Source organism: Vicia villosa, linkage group LG2 (assembly GCF_029867415.1).
Source record: "Vicia villosa cultivar HV-30 ecotype Madison, WI linkage group LG2, Vvil1.0, whole genome shotgun sequence".
In the NCBI taxonomy this organism is placed as follows: Eukaryota; Viridiplantae; Streptophyta; class Magnoliopsida; order Fabales; family Fabaceae; genus Vicia; species Vicia villosa.
In genome coordinates, this window is record NC_081181.1 from 16,351,969 (window position 1) to 16,369,394 (window position 17,426).

The 17,426-nt window shown below is 34.4% G+C and overlaps 1 protein-coding gene across 2 annotated transcripts; it reads right to left on the reverse strand.

Annotated features, from left to right (window-relative positions):
- Positions 1 to 61: 61 nt before the first annotated feature.
- On the reverse strand, positions 62 to 16,989 carry LOC131649375 (kinesin-like protein KIN-14B). Of its 2 annotated transcripts, none has more exons than XM_058919138.1 (23): positions 16,108 to 16,989; positions 14,785 to 14,908; positions 14,320 to 14,406; positions 13,936 to 14,106; positions 13,724 to 13,830; positions 13,384 to 13,515; positions 13,095 to 13,273; positions 12,492 to 12,653; positions 10,877 to 10,968; positions 9,125 to 9,276; positions 8,714 to 8,887; positions 6,740 to 6,886; positions 5,986 to 6,165; positions 5,806 to 5,877; positions 5,626 to 5,699; positions 5,305 to 5,533; positions 4,331 to 4,522; positions 4,002 to 4,193; positions 3,280 to 3,630; positions 2,068 to 2,166; positions 1,223 to 1,363; positions 979 to 1,137; positions 62 to 717 (listed from the first exon to the last, which is right to left on the reverse strand). In XM_058919138.1, the coding sequence occupies exons 1-23, from the start codon at positions 16,318 to 16,320 to the stop codon at positions 262 to 264; spliced, it is 3,885 nt and encodes a 1,294-aa protein (XP_058775121.1). In that variant the 5' UTR covers positions 16,321 to 16,989; the 3' UTR covers positions 62 to 261. The 2 variants fall into 2 exon arrangements, with proteins under 2 accessions (XP_058775121.1, XP_058775122.1); XM_058919139.1 differs by having other exon boundaries at positions 5,626 to 5,681; positions 16,108 to 16,986.
- Between the last annotated feature and the right edge of the window lie 437 nt (positions 16,990 to 17,426).

Sequence of the window (17,426 nt, forward strand, 5' to 3'; positions counted from 1 at the left end):
TTTTTTCCGGGTTCAAAAATCAATCCATTTGGATTAGCTGCACAAGCCAAAACTATAGAAATGTACAAAAACATAATTACGAATAAATACATTAACATTGAATAACGATTACATTGTACACAGATTTTCTTCCGCAAGAACAAAGTAAACCCGATTTAAATAGTAAATACAAAACCACTAAACCCGCCCCCCAAAGAGCATTAGCAATTTAGCATAGCAAACTTCAGGCATACTTGTTAACAACCATCCAGCTTTCAAGGATCATGTTCTGACATCTTTGAGTGCACCCCCTTTTTCCAGCTCATTGACTAAATCTCTAAGAGATGGAACTTTAGAAGCCAAGGTTCTATACAATCTAGAATACCGTGCACGAGTGCCATCTGCAGTTCTTGCTAGGGCAAGCAAGCTTAGAGCCTCAGGTAGCTCAGAAAATATTTGTTTCATTTCATCCAAGTTCAAACTTTCCAAAACCGAGGGCCTAGGGGCAACCCTCACAATTTCACCACCTTTAGGTTCTTGAACTCGAGCTTCAGCTTTAATGACTAGTTCTGAGTTTGAGTTTGCTCCACATTTTATTATAAATGGTGTGGCAGTGCCTGTATTAAATTGGAGCACATTCCACTGTGCCACGTCAATTTCAGATCCGGTGCCTAGATCTGTTGATGGCTTGCGAACATGAGATAGATCTTGAATGCGGTCATCTTCTTCAGGAATTGACTGTATCATAACAATAGAAGATTTAGGCATAAGGAAGATTTCGGCATCACAAAGGTAATCAAACTAATTTTTTTTTTCATCAGTTAAGTCCTCTGTAGTTTACAAACTCAACTCTAGTCCCAAACATCAGAGCAAACGACTAGTGTTGGTTTATTTCAGCAAAATCGTGGTGATAGTGTTACCAACTCATAAACACCAGTGAAATGAGGACAAGATGATTTACCCTAAAAAGGAATATAATAAACGTAACAGTCTGCATACCTCAACCATGCGGCAAGTATTGGCAATCTGGCTCTGAGCACACGGATGATCAATTTCAAGTAGCGAAGGCATTTGTTCTTTCAGTTCATCAAGAGAAGCAAGCATTGCTCTTTTCTTACTTTTGCTCAAGATGTTCACACTAGATTGTCTTGTTATATCCTGTTTAAATAATATCTTGAATTATTGATGTATCCTATGGGTACACAAACTTTCAAAACTGGATTTGCACAAATAGTATTAGAACCTTGATCTGCTTTAATATTCCATCGAGTGAAATGAGAGACGCTAATCGTGCATCTTCAGCTGCAGTAGAAGGATTTAAAATAGGCGAACCCCCATTTTCCAATGTCAATAAAGCTACATCACTTCTCATTTGTTGCAGAATCTGATTGTAAAAAGAATATGAGCTTGATATCAACCAATTGAGAAATATAGGATTTTCATCCAAGGCTCATTCATTCCATTAACCTAGATTAAATCTATAAAAAATCAATCATAAGAAGTCCTCATAGCCCTAGAAGCACAATAGTTAGATTATCAACTGGGAGTGGATCTAGAAAGGTTGGATGTCTAAGAAGCTATAAATAAATCTATATTGCAACATTGCCTATATACACTCAACAGTGGTGCAATGGCATTTGAAATTTGAAAACATGGGTGTAGGAGGAGACCAAAATGTACACGAGTCTTTGGGCGGACATTCTAGACCCTTTTGACTAAGCATTCCTTTACTTTATGATTTTTTAGTCTGTAAGTGGTTTTGTCCCCATTTTTCAGAAATAACTTTCCAATTTCTTCCCTGTTTATTGGTGTTAGAATCAAAGAATCAAATCCAAATATTTATCATTAGGATTAGAATTAGAAAGTAATATCAATTAGTATTTATTGAATTTATTCTATATGTTATTAAAAATAGAGATGAGCGTAGTCTGATTTAGACACACATAATCACAACAGTTGGGAACCTTTGTCTAATAATTAATGCAACGACAGGCTTAAACTCGTGCAGAAACTCAAGATACATGCAAAGAAAAATTCATATAAAATAATTAATGCCATGCATATTAAAAAGTTGAAAAAACAAATCACCTTCCTTCTTTTATGATCAACAGATTCTAGAGCTGAACGTAACTTGGCTACTTGTGCTGCATCTTCAGCCTCTTCTGTTGCCAAGGTACCAGCAATATCCTGATAACCAAAAAAATAAAGAGACCCAGACATTATTTAAATAGTAATGCAAATGTAACTAGTCACAGATGGCAACGAGAGATTAATGAAAAATAAAAATAAAAAATAGGGAAAACTTCATTGTTAAATTCTCTGCGGCTTTGGGAACTCAAAAGTACATCCACACAAAAGATGTCAAACCAAGCAGATGGATACAGTTTATTTAGAGCGTTGTTATTATATGATGAATGTGATGAACAAGGTATGTAAGCTATGAAGCTCATATACATACGGTACAACACAGATACAAGAAATTTGTAAATATCACGATATGACATGATCAAGATACATTAACAAAAATGTGGGTTTGTATGTGTGCGCGCGCACACAACATTTGTAAAAAGGCATTCATAATGCTAATTACTCGTTAATATATAAACATATAAGTAATCAATATATGATCATAATTTATAAATAAAAAAACTTATGATTATAACAAATAAACATAGTTATATATCTTTCCCCCACCCATATCAGAATCACTACAAACGTGTAACAAAAACTTACAAATTTGGGAAGAAGTATCAAAGAAGTAACGGTGGAAATATTATTAGAAAGAATTAAAATAATTATTGGATGCTTTTTGCATACATATTAGGAAGTAATCAACACCAATCGATATCGGAATGTGTTGGACATAAGTACTTTTCCATTTTAGAAGTATATGGGCTCCGTATTTGTAAGAGTCTTTCAACTCAAACCCATGGTAGTCATACTTTTCCATTTTAGAAGTATATGGGCTCCGTATTTGTAAGAGTCTTTCAACTCAAACCCATGGTAAGTCATACTTTTCCATTTTAGAAGTATATGGACTCCGTATTTGTAAGAGTCTTTCAACTCAAACCCATGGTAAGTCATACTTTTCCATTTTAGAAGTATATGAGCTCCGTATGTGAGAGTCTTTCAACTCAAACCCATGGTAAGTCATACTTTTCCATTTTAGAAGTATATGGGCTCCGTATTTGTAAGAGTCTTTCAACTCAAACCCATGGTAATTAAGTGCTTCTCTAGTAATCAAGAACTTGTGAGATATGCCTTTATAGTCATTCTATGTAGATCTAGCATGAGGCGCACCTTTAAGTGCTGTAGTTGAGAAGTATATACACGTTTTGAATAATCAAATAATAGCTGGCCAAGGGCATCAGTGTGTGGAGGCAGAGCAGCACCAAGTCCAGCCATCCAACCATCCATAATTGCTGTTGAAAGAAGTTCCAACTGACCAGTTGAACCCCCAGTTGCATCATTTCCAGAAACAGATAGAAAGTCAAAACTCTCAGCAAGCCAGGATCTAATTTGGCGCTGCAGCTCACCCGCCGGAGTATGTACAAAGAGTGCAGCAAGAGCCTTGTTACCTATTGCAAAACTTTTGGCTTCCTCGGTAATTTCTCTAAGCTTCCCACCAGTCACCTGCTGTCTCCAGATTTCCTGTGCAGTTTATTTCAAATTGCAAGGAAAATAAGGTAAAAAGAAGAATCTACAGGCAACAAAAAGTTCTAACAAAGAAAGATAAAAGCTAGAAAGAAACTGTGAATTTTAATAAGGGGCTTATCCATTCTTTTATCTGTTATTAAGATGATAATATGATTTTATAGGATACGGACACCAAGAAATGATTTAAAAAAGTTATGTTCAGCGTTTGAAAAGAAATCATATGTGAAACAATTCTTTCATTCCTCAATAGTTGTCTACTCCTGATTACTTCTGTTAGTCGAAAAAAGTATTAAGATTGACTACATAAAATAAATAAATAAATAAATAAATAAATAAATAATAATATTGTAGGTATTAGCAGCTACCTCATCAATCCCACGAATCTTCAACACAACAGATGAAAATTTGGACTTCTTTTCTGGCTTTAAATTCACTTTAAATCCCTGGATCTGCTCATCAACATATTGCACAGGAGACCTTCCAGGACTATTCCCTCGACTGGAACTTCTACTGCGCCCCGTATTAGCCTTCTCAAGAAAGCACTCGACAGGCAAGACCTTCCAAATTAATGTGCAAGACTCACCAAATTAACATCAGGTATGCCACTATACTTGATTAAGTACCGCTTAATACACATCAAAATCTAATCGTAATTTTCTTGAAGAGAAATCCAATAACCTCTATCATTTATTACCTTAATTGATTGCAATTCTGGGGACCTTGCAAGTAAAGATCTTATATACAGAATTCTAACACGTGAAACAAGCATGGTGTCCATTACTCGCTTTGGTTCCATTTTCCTAATAAAAGAGAAAACAGAATCTCTAATTTCTGCAAGTATCTCATGTTCTCTAGAGGCACCAGCTTTGATGACAGCAGCCAAAACCTGCACCAATTTAAGTACGATCATAAAAGTCTAGCCGGAAATGAAGATTTAAAAATTCAGTATGGGAATTGGTGCAGCCATTTTAAGGAGAACCAGAGAAATTAACATTGTTAAGAATCCCACATCGGAAAATATGTGACTTGAACATATGTTTATAAATGGGACCAACTACAATTCTAAGGTGGTATAAGAGTCTAGGTTCATGCCACCTACAATTTATATCCAGGCATCAAGCCTAATAGTGTTGGGCGTGTTAAGAGTCTCACATTAGACAACTGAACATATGTTTTATATGTATTAAGTGGGGACAATTCTCACCTTACAAATCGGTTTTGTAAGGTTGAGTTAGGTCCAACCACAATTCTAAGAAACATCAATGAATTGGTGTATTTACTCCAGTGCAATTTATGGATAAAATTGTATTTGCAACCTCTCTGATGTCCGGTACATACTGTTCTTTATGACCAACTTTCAAACAGCTTTCATTGGTTTTGGGATCGACCGGTTTTTTGAGTTAAACCTTCTGGGTTCCTAGTTCATTAAGTTAAACCGGCCAGTCTCTTTCAGTTTTGAAAACATGGTTTTACCAAATGGTTTAAGCTTTTAGGGTAGTTGGTTTATATATCCACAAAATCTTAATCTCTCTATTTTTCTGAGGCTTGTGCTTGACACATTAAAGACTCGTCTCGGACTATTATAAAACTGGAAAGAACGTATCTGCAAATGCAATAATATAGCTATCTTCAGCCAAACTGAGCCATAAATAGATCACCGGTGCATACCAGCATCAAAAGCTTGTTCGCACCATCGGAAATGGCAGCATGACCTTCATATTGATCTGGATCAAAGTCATTCAGAGCAGCAGTAAGATATTCACCCGCAGGGGTAGTCTTGACAATCTCGGAGCCAGATTTAACCAAAGCAACTGTTCCATCATTCTTAGCAGCAGAAGTCAAAGGTGAAGAAAGAGCATTCATCGAATTTGCTACTGTGTTGTTGCTAGTGCCATTCCTAAATCAAGTCAATGAGAATATAAGCCATTAATTATACACTGGGAAACAAAAGAAAATTGCAAATCATACAAGAAATAGAATAGATTCTACCTTATCGTATTTTGAGGTTGAATATTAACTGATTCACGAGTTAATGGACTTGACGGCTGAAAAGAAAGTGCCAACTTTAGGAAACCAGAAATACAGCACATATATAAGTGATTATCAATATAAATAGTTAAACTTTCAGTTGTATGAAATTTAACCAGGTATATAAAGAAACTATCTTACCACGGGTGAAGCAACTACAGATGCTTTCACAGTCAATCTATCAAACAATTTCTCATTTTCTTCATGCAATCTCTGCGAAAACTCAAACATAAAATTGAGGTCCTCGTGAAAACGATAAGTTACACTGGGCAAATCAATAGGTAGACTGTTTCTATCAGACACATGTAAAGTATAGCAGACCTCAATCAGAGCATCGCGTTTCTTGAGTTCCTCTTCTAATTTTTTAGTTACCACAGTGCCATCTCCAGTTGGTCTAGAATCAGATAGAGCTGCAGACTCTGGCTCTGAAACCAACGTTGAACTACTTTTGCTGGATCCAAGAGCTTCCTTGAGTTCAGTTTCAAAGTCCCTGATTTTAACCTGGTTCAGAGACGAAAAGCAGAGAAGGATACATAAATTGGTTGACAAGCTTGAAGAATGATGATCAAATACATAATCATATCTAGGAGTAAGGTTAAACTCAATTTGTTTGTATTATAAATCAGATAATTCAGAAAAGGGTGTGACAGATAGTGTTCAAACAAACTACTCAATGAGATAAATATGTACAGTGAAGAGGCCCAAACTGTGGCATAAGTGGTGCTCCTACAGCATCTTTGCTAGGAAGGCCATTAGCACATAATTTTGATGATATGTAACGCTTGACAGCATGGAATAGAAGCAACTGCAAAGGTAGCATTGAATTGGATCTATACTGTTAAGTAAACCTAAGCTCCAGCAGGGAGAGGAAGAGCAAGAACAAAAGGTATAAAAATGTAAGATAAAGCATCCCAGGGAACCAAATTGATTTATATCCATTATTGGCATTTTTTTAGACAATTTTTAACACCCTGTCAGGAAACTGTAGTCAATAAAATAATAAGAAATTGGACTTATGCACACCACTTAGTTCGAGATGAATATCTCACACAAACTAGCATAAGATAGGACCAACCTGCAAACTTTGGATGGTTGAATCTTGCTGTTGTATCTGCAATTTTTTATCTTGTTCTGACTGTAATAGCTGAGCAACTTGATTTCTAAGCTGAGTACTTTCTTCTTTCTCAATCTTATACTTCTCTGAAAGCAAAATATGCTCTGACTGCAAAAGGTAAAGGCAATAATAAGCTTACTCTGACAAGCCTGAAGCCTATACAATCAAAGCTATTAACAAAGTGTTGGTAAAAGAGTACTAATATATGCAGATATTAAGGGTCATTTTTCAACGCAATATCCAAGTTTCGTAGGTAAACAAAGTACACATACCATTCATCTTTGAAATCAATTCATATACAGAATTGGAAAAGAGAGAATACATATTTAAGAGAAAATTAAATGAATAAAAATTGTCAAATACTACCTCCATCCTTTTCATAAGAAACCAAAAACAATCATTAGGATCAACCGAACAAGAAAGAATATTCATTAAATGCATCCACTTACATTTGGGATAGGTGGGTTTTTAGTTGACATGAATAATGGTATAGAAGAAATTCTAATTATTAATAACCATGAAAATTAGACACTGTTTCTTATTACTAGGACAAAAGAAATGATGCAATTGTTTCAAATAAAAAGAACCGGAGATAGTAACAGTTATTCTCATATTTCAAAGTCTGAGTGTAGAGCATGTCTGTACTGTCTCTGTTTTAAGGTGTCCCTGCATGTGCTATAATTGTTTAGTTATTACAGAGTCTGTCAGAAACTGTTTGACAGTCAGTTATAATTCTGCAAGAACCAACAGACTATAGACTTTAAAACATCTCTGAAGATACATTAACATAACAAAAATACAGCATTTTCTCGGATATTGTTTTCTAATTCCTTTGGTCTTCGCCTATTCAGTTAATACTTGAGTTCAGTTGGTGCAATTATAATTGTCTCGCTTGTCATTCATACTGCAGCATTGTTGTCAAACTGGCTAATTGACATGTATGAGGTAATGAGCTCATTAAGTATGTGGAAGGAAACCTACAAAAAATACTAATTTACTCATTTCATGGTTTTATTTGATTAGCCCATGAAATGAATAAATTAATTTTTATTTTAGGTTTCCTTCCAGATACTTAATGAGCTCATAACCTCATCATTAAGATGTTAAAACAAATTCAACATGCAGAGAAACTTGTTTGTTCATAAAGTTGTGGCGGCGCGTATTTCCTTTGGGAAGTAAGCAAGTAATTTCTCCCAAATTTTGTTGGCTAGAACACAGCACAGTACGCGTACGCCACTGGAAAGAGTGAACTAAATCCAAGAAAGCAACATCTGATTTTGTTGATGTCAAGCACACAAAGAAGGATTCAATGTGCCAGTGGTGTGATTAGCATTCTTGAGAAATTATGAAGGAATCGATCGACAAACAAGGAACTCGTGGAGGTGGTGAGCGTTGATATATCTCATTTGTACTTTTTCTCTTAATATAATTGTCACTTTTACAATACCAATGCAACATTTATTAATATTTTTCCATTACTATACCCTTCTTTTTTAAATTTTCATTCTATTCAACTACTCCACTAAATGCAGTTAATAAAGGTATTTTAGTAAATGGTACTTAGTTTTATCATTAAAATCAACACATCTAATTATTTTTTTAAAAACCGTCCATAGTTCAATTAGGACATTTTTATGAGACGGAGGGAGTATTACTAACTATGAATGGTACTTAGTTTTATCATTAAATCAACACTTTTTTTTTTAAAACTGTGCATAGTTCAATTAGGACATTTTTATGAGACGGAGGGAGTATTACTAACTATGAACCTATATTCTAAAAAAAAATGTTATAAAATGTTCTTGTTCTTCGAACATTTTGCAGCATGAAAAGAAAATAGCATGACACAATACATTTACACTAGTCAAGCATGCAATATTTTGGAAACAAATTTCTTAAACCACCAATAACCCATTAATGCATTATTTGCCAAACCTTTAAATCAGTCTGCAATGCAGAGGAAACTTTCCATGCCTTTTGCACTTCATTGAAGAGTAAAACGCACTGATCGTTAGCATCTTTAAGTGCTTGCTTGAGTCCCAGACTTTCTTGCTTTAGATCATGAATTTCTTTTTCCTTCTCATACAACTCCTTACGGGCATCATTGGCCTATAAAACCATGACAAACACAATGAGAATATAAATAAGGATGTTATAATCATCAAGTCCTAGTTTAAAATAAGCATCATTATATCCAGTATCCACACGCATTTTTACCAGATGTAATATATAATACAATTTTACTCCATGAAATGTATAATAGTAACTATTATGGTTTCAAGATGGTTCCATCAAAAAGTCATACAGATGGATAATACAACATCAAAATTAGAAATGGGAACTTACAACATCTCTCCATTTCTTTATCGTATCTCGGTTTCCAAGACTTAAGACAGAATTTCTAGCTCGGGCAGAGAAATTGAGAGACATCAATGTCTCTGATAAATTTGAAACACTTGGACAGACATTCACGATCGTCAAAGTTTTTGAACTCCCACCTACACATCAAATAATACTTGAAATATATACAAATCGAGAGAGTGTGTGTGTGTGTAATTGTATTTATCAGATTGTGTTGAGAAGGAAAAGAAACAAGACAGGTGATGGAATCCATTTGTTAAAATTATAGACCAAAGGATATTATATTCACTAAGAGTGATAAATGCAAGGACTTACAGTGACCCGAATTTTCGTATTACATGATAATATACAACACGAAATTAGTCCATAAGTACCCATCATGACATTATTTCTTGCCAACAGATTTGAAGAACTCTCAATGACTTGGTGAAGAATAAAAATCTTTGTCAATTGGTCATTTGAATTGACAAAAACTGGTGATGTCTCGATATATGAGCCATGTTTGGATAAACAGCTTAATTAATAATCGTTTCATATAATTGCATATGTATAAGCTATTTCCATAACAAAAGATAATAGTCAGATTGTTTTCTTGTTATAAGCTATATTAGAGCTTGTGACAATAAGCCGAAAACAGCTTATGGACATGTCATAAGTTGTTTTCATAAGCTCTCCCAAAGAGTCTCATGGTCTTATTATCTTTTATGAAATAGCAATCTATCTCAATGTGTTTGGTCTCTCACAAAACACTGAATTTGAGAAGAAATGCAAGGCAATCACTGAATTTGAGAAGAAATGCAAGGCAATCTAATCATCATGAATGAATGTCATCATCGACATATCCCAAAGTCTCAATTCTTTAAGCAACTATTTCAGCTAGATAATTTCAAAGTGGTTTTCATTCCCCCGTCTTTTCTTTACCGTCACAGGACTCGGAACAACACCTTGTGTTCCCCTATCTACTGCTTTTATTTTATTTTCACTTTGATCCTCCTTAGTTAGGGGTTGATGAACTTCTTTCTACCTGATTTTGTTCTTCATTTCACTTTCTTTTCCAATTTTGTGCACCCAAGTTTTTTGAAACTTCAGTCAGCCTCTCTTATATACCTGAAGAACAGCTTAGATCCCATCTTCCGACATTGGCGGTTCTGGTTTCTTGCTGCCAACTTGTTCTTTCAATTCCAGATTGTTTTCTTCCTTCTCCCCTGCTTTTGAACTGACTTACTTGGCCTCTTGTTTGGGTGCTACCCTTAACTCTTTTTCTTTATCGGTTTGTGCCCATGCCACAGGTTCTTGTTAGCTCTCTTGTTGAATACAGCCCAGCTACTGAATTCACCATTGGCATCCCACAGGCACAGCGTGAAGATAGGGTTGCTAATACCAATTGATAGAACCCAGTATCGAATTAGAGAAATAGGGAAGATTTTCCATGGATGCGAAACAAAATAGCAGACAATTGAGGCTCTGGCTACTTCCAGAATTCCAAATGGATACAACTATTTAAAAATGACTAGTTGGCCTCCCTCTAACCCTTGCCTTTTATTTATATTACTTCATTACCCACTTGCCCCCCTTAACTAATTCCTAACAAACTAATTAATCGGGATTAATCATCACCTAATTAGTATCTTAACAGATGGGCAATTTCTGTTACTAATATATTATTACCAGATAGCTCAAACATCAAACGACGCCAAAATAAGTTCATAAATAGAAATAGGAAGAAAATATCAATACCAAGTGAATCAGCTAGTAGTTTTGTTAGCATTGAATTTTCGTAAGGAATAACATCCTTCTTCGATGTCAAAGAAGACAAAACATCTCCCAACCTGCAAAAACATTTCAAAAATGCCACAATGAGTTAGACAATGAAATTTGACATGCATCACAATCATTTACACTTCAAGTTGACAAAAATTTCAATACAAATATATATATATATATATATATATATATATATATATATATATATATATATATATATATATATATATATATATATATATATATATATATAATGTGAGAGGGAGAGAGTGTGTGTGTGTGTGTGTGTTAAAAGTCTTATATTGGATGAGAGATGGCCTGATAGAAGGTGGTCCAACAAATATTTGACAGGTTCTGATATTATTAGAACTTGGTTGGACCTGAATCAATCATACAAAGTTGGTTTTGTGGGATTGATTTAGGTCCAGCTCAAATTCTCTAAGACAAAGTAATTACTAAAGCAAAGCCATTAGAAAGTACACTACACTACTAATTCGAGTTCTCGTTGTCTCTTTTCTATTTTTTAATGCAAATTTCATGTGCGATATAAGTTGAAGGAAGCAAAAAATGAGAGACATTTAATGGATTCTATGTCTCAACTACGGAGTGGAATTGTATTATATAAAATGAAAAGGAAAAAAAAAACTAGTTACCTCATTTACCGTAATTATACTATGTATAAAACTTAACTATCCTATTTATGTTCTTTCTAATAAAATTGGATATGCCCATTCTGTTTTTAATCTATAACTTCTACGAATGACATGTCTGATATTGAAAAGAAGTTCTAAGTTTTCATTTATCGATCTTAGAGTATTTCCTAATAACTTTGTTTAATAAAATTGAGTTAATACTTATAAATCATCAAAACTATGCCCGCTATATAAAGTAAGAAAGAAACAAATCCAGAAAAACTAAAAAAGCCTAATAATAGGTAAACTATGATAAAATTGGGGTTTTATGGAGAATCGTGTTCATCTTTGCCTTTGCAGCTAATGCTCAGTTACCCACCGCGCAATCTAGGAGCTAGACCCATCTTCGCTGTATGCCCGTTTCAAATAATCTATTTAACACTAAAGCAAAATGGGCTAAACAAAACTAAAAGTTCAAGGGCGTGAGTTAACACACGCTTTGAGTCAGATTGGCAGTGATCCAGTCATCAGAGAAGCACCATAGTTGATACAAACCAGAACAACAGATGGGAATTATGGAACAAATAGCTCAACAATGGATAGGAAATATGAGTACTTCTAAAACAACGGAAATACAGTGGAAAGGAATTCCAACTACCACAGAGCAAAGCTCCTACAGAGGCTGTCCCTCTTCCTTTCTTGCAAAGAAAGGTTAATCAGAAACCCTTTCCTTTTTCAATTGAGATCACTATTTTGAACAATCTATCTAGACATGACCAAGTTGATGAGTAAGCCACACACTTCAGCTCACTGCCTATTTTGAACAATCTATCTAAACCATGAACAAGTTGGTGAGTAAGCCACCTAGAGACATGGAGGACAAACATCTCACCGATTGTTGAGCAAATAAATATAATTTGGATAACGGAATGGGGAAATGCATCAAAATTACATACGCTGAAAGTGACTTCATAACATGCAGCAAATCTGTGACACGCTCACCACTGTCGTCTTCTGTTATTGAACCTTCACTTCCAGCCAAGTCAACCAGATAAAGTTTGCTATATGAGTTCTCACCAGTTATCGAATTGTTGTAAAATATGTGTATTGTGACAATCCTGACAAAGCAAAACATGAAATTCACATAGCTAAATTAGAATATATCCCTCACCAGAAATCCAGCTACGCATGCACACAATTATCAAAATTGTAAAATCTACCAAAAACTTATAAAACTACTTTTTTGATAAATTATCAGAGTGATGCTTTTCAAGAAAATATTAACCATTTAAGATTCCATCCTTAATATTTTCTTCTTCCCTATTGTTAAGTTACAAAAAGTATAAAATGAAAGTAAAGAGAAAAAAAAAACTTTAGCCTTGTAATTACATCCCACAAATAAATACTCAACTATGCATTTGAATGATCATACTAGTTTACATTTGTAAAAGTATGTTATCACTATATGTTTATCATGCAACTTAAAACATAATCAAATAACGCCATGGTACAATATAACCATGGGCATAAATGATGTGGGCAGAGAATTTATAACATACAAATGAGATACGTTGATCTTTAATAAATCATTTCCCCGATTCTGAAATGCAGTTTTTAAAACTGTAGAGAATTCCAAAGGGTTATTGACTTTTTCTTGCACCAGTTCTACAAAATTTTCAGCTGATCCAATGCAGAGCTTTGGCATGTCTTTTCCGGACTCCAAAAGTAGATCCCTTGTCTGAAAGCATACAAAAGGAGCTTGCATGAAAACTTTAATAGTCCCAAGTGAACTAAGAACCTGGATGCAAACCAGAGACGTGCACATGGTAAGTAAGAACTGAAAGAGACCTGTTCATTATAAAGCTCGCAAACTGTAGCACAGAATTTATATTGAGAAGTGGAGGTTGTATCTAAGTTGGCTAAATCAAACAACTCCTCAAAACACCGAGCATATAAACCCCGATCATAACTGGATCCTTCCTGAGAATAATGAATGAACATCAAAGAAGCAATTGATCAGACCAAACATTATTATATGTAAATAGAAATTAAAAGTAATAAATTTCGACCATTGGGCATCCATTTTAATTTTTACACAACACTTAATTTGAGACCCTCATCCAAAAAATTTATTAAGGGAAAATGTTTTGCACATAGGCACACACGCAGCAAAAGATATAAAGAGTACCATAGTGTGTGTTTTTCCGGAATGGGTTTGACCATAGGCAAATATGGAAACATTATATCCATCCAAAGCTGACTGCACCAATGGTTGAACATCACTGAATAACTCAGCTGCAAATAAAGCATAAACAGAAATATAAGTAAGCTGGCTGTATATGAAAGACAACTTTTAAACTCAAAAAACATAGCAACATACATAGAATATAATCATTTTACCTTGTCCAACATGAGGACCATAAACTTTATCAAATTCATAATCTTTTTTGGAATTAGCCAAGGATTCATCACCGGTATTTACACGAATGGTGTAATCATCGGGAAAATCAACAACTGAATGACCTTCATCTTCAAATAACGGTCTTGTCCGACAGAATATGCGTATGCTTCCTGCAAAAGATATTAATGACAGATGCCTTCTGCTCACAAATCTTTTAAAAAAAGCTTTAAAAGTAGGAACGTTTTGGGTATTTAACTAGCTTCGGTTCCAGTCACTTCATACAAAACAATGTATAAAAAATGTATTTGGGTGATGATAAAATAAAGTGAATATGAAGAAAGAGACCGCTCAATATACTAAAGGAAAATCTACAAAGCAATTACCTTTAGATGTCAATAAATCATTGAACAGTCTCTTTTTCTCATTGATCAGTGGCGATATTCTTGCTTCAGTTTCAAGGGCAACTTGATCTGAAAGTCACAAGTGGGCCAAAATTTCAAAATTTAATAGCAGAAAACAAATAGAACAATCACTACACGCACACGCATATACAAGAGATTCAATTAGAACGCCAAAATTTTGAATTCAGTATCTTCTTCCACCCTAAACTTTTTGGTACCCATAAATAAATAAACAATTCGTGCAGTTCAAGAAACTAAATACTAAACCACATTTATTGTGGTTGCACAGATCAGACCGTTTAAAGAATAAAGAATATGTCACATGTTGTCACTGCAATTCAGTGATCCGATCAATAAAAATAAAAATAACTTATATGAAAATGCAAATTTTCAAACCATACTACTAGTCTAGCATGAGCTAAGAGTCAATACAAATTAGTTTCTTACCTAGCTTGCGGGTTTTCTCTGCAAGAACACCAAGATATCGTGTAACTCTATCGAGTTTTGCATTTGAATATTCTTGAAGCTCACTTGCTTCTTGTCTTAACTGCAAATAGTCGTCTCTAGCAAGCTGTGCAAAATGTTTTATGTAACTGTTAACTCATAGCAAGAATACAACATTTAAAAAAAGTAATTCAATCCAGCAAGACTGGCATGTAAAAACGGCCAAACTACCCAAACCCCTTATCAGCCCAACAAACTCCTTATTCCTATGTTAGGATTGATGAACTAGAACAAAGCGGACCAAATGGAACATAATAGAATGGAAAAGAGACTCTACTCCATCATTTGGGTATTTTATTAATAATACATCATTCCATCGCATACACCCTCAAATTGGATGGAATAAAAATGGCGGATCGGATGGAATGGATTCCATCATGTTCCATTTCACTCCATCCATTATTTGCAAATCAAAACAATGGAATCCAATTACTTACCACTCTATTCCATTCAAAAAGGAAATTTTCAATAAGTGAATTTATATATACTACTAATACTACAATTATTTGATAACACTAAGAATATAATCATTTAGCTTATTCTATTTAGATGCCATCTATGGTAAACACATGAAATTATACTACATCTAAGAATTTATTTTTCAAATGGTCGTTTTTGGTAAAACCTGTGTTTTATACAACAAAGATTCATTCATTTTACATATATATGCTACCACATCTTCAGAGTCTCCAATTTAGCTCTTGGTTCAATCCTGAATTCTCCTACCCGAATTCTTCCTGCTCATGTTATATTATTTTAAAAAACCTCCCCTAACACATCCTAGGCCTTAGTTCAAAATATTCACACCTCAAACCACAAGAAAACCCGAACCACCCACACGGCACTCATATATGTAATTATTATAATCAATCACTTCGATTTGGTAAAATTGTTACAGTCTGTGTCAGTATCATGTCCGGTGTCTGTTCTAGCATTTCATCGGAATACACTTCCCAGCATATTAATTGAAGTTCACACAAGGAAATTGGAGAGGCTGCACATATCAAATTGAGAATATCTTTTAATAAATTAAGTAGTACTAATTAACACTGTAAGAAACTTAATTCAGCTTCCAACAGCATAGTATAGTGCATTGAGGTAAATTTATCTTCCGAACAACAATAGCTCACCATCAGCTTCTCTCAAACTCACACATAAAAACTTAACGAACAAAGCAACAACAACAAAACAATCGCAAAACAGCACCGAAAAAACTTGCTGAATTTGGAAGAAAACGAAGAAGAAGCTACAACAACAACGCATTACCTTAACTCTATCCTTTAACCGTTGAAGCTTAGACGCTGCAGTGTTTCTCGGCTGCGGAATAATCGATGTAGACGAAATGGAGTACCTCCTCCCTACCGGCGGATTAGGTTTCCGATCGTCGTGCTCCGCCGGCACTGAAGTCGACGGCGACGATGACTTCCACGGCTCGAAGCCGGTAACGTCCCAGCTCCAACGGTTTCGCTGCTCCGCCATTTCTCTCAGATTTCGTTTTTCGAACGTTCAAATTTCGAAACACGAGAGAAAGCGTAATGGAACGAATGAAAGGAATATTTATATTTATGTATAATAATATTTGAATTAAATTAAAATAATAATAATAATAATTAATAAGATGAGAGCTTTATGGTTGTTTTGTTATGATTACTAGCTGTAGCTGTGTGTGACCCTTTTTTGTGATATAATGATAATGAATGGAGGGAGAAAAATGGTGTTTGGTTTGAGAGTGTTGAAAACGGTGTCGTTTTAAGGGGGTGTATTTTTTTTTTATTTTAACTTTTCATCATTTATATAGTCCGATTAGGAGGTCAGTTCTGTCATTAACTAGTTTCAACTCCTTTCCAATCGCAGTTGCGGTTCAACTCCTTTCCGATCGCAGTTAAGGAAATTAAACCGTGATTCTCCTTACCAAATTTAGAGTCGTTAGAGCAATAACTATGGGTGTATTACTGTATTTTAGAGTGCGAGTGTTGAAGTGTTTTGTTGGGATTTTGTGGCTCACATAATATTCTGCGCTTCTGGTTTTGTCACGCTTCGCTCTCAGATTATTTATTGTTTTGTGGATTTTTTTGAGTTTTGGGGTTTTTTTAAGGATAAGGCATGTGAAGGATGGGTTCTTCTTGGTTGTTATAATACCTTCACCTTCACGTTGAATTTTGTTCCCTAACCAAACCTTCGTGTTTTTTACTTAATTATTGTTTATGGTAATTAACACGCGAGTAAAGATTGATTTTTAGTGTTAGCTCATTTTAATCATAATTATGTTTATGGAAGTTTGAGAGAGAAAAAGAGGATCTTCTAATTTACAAAGAAGCTAGAAAAAATAAATTAATAAGTTTGGAAACTTAATCTATTGATTAAAGGTTAAATTCTAATTTTTTATGTTGTTAATGTTAAATTCTGAAATTCAAATTTTTTATCATCACAAGAGTCTAACATTTCCTTTTATACCTAACCTCTAGTCTTTTGATGGATAAGTTATGAAATAATAGTGAAATATTTCATTATCTATGAAATAACATCGTTTAAATGAAGAAATTTAGAGGCTAAAAATATTTTAAAATTTTAGTAATGATAGATGT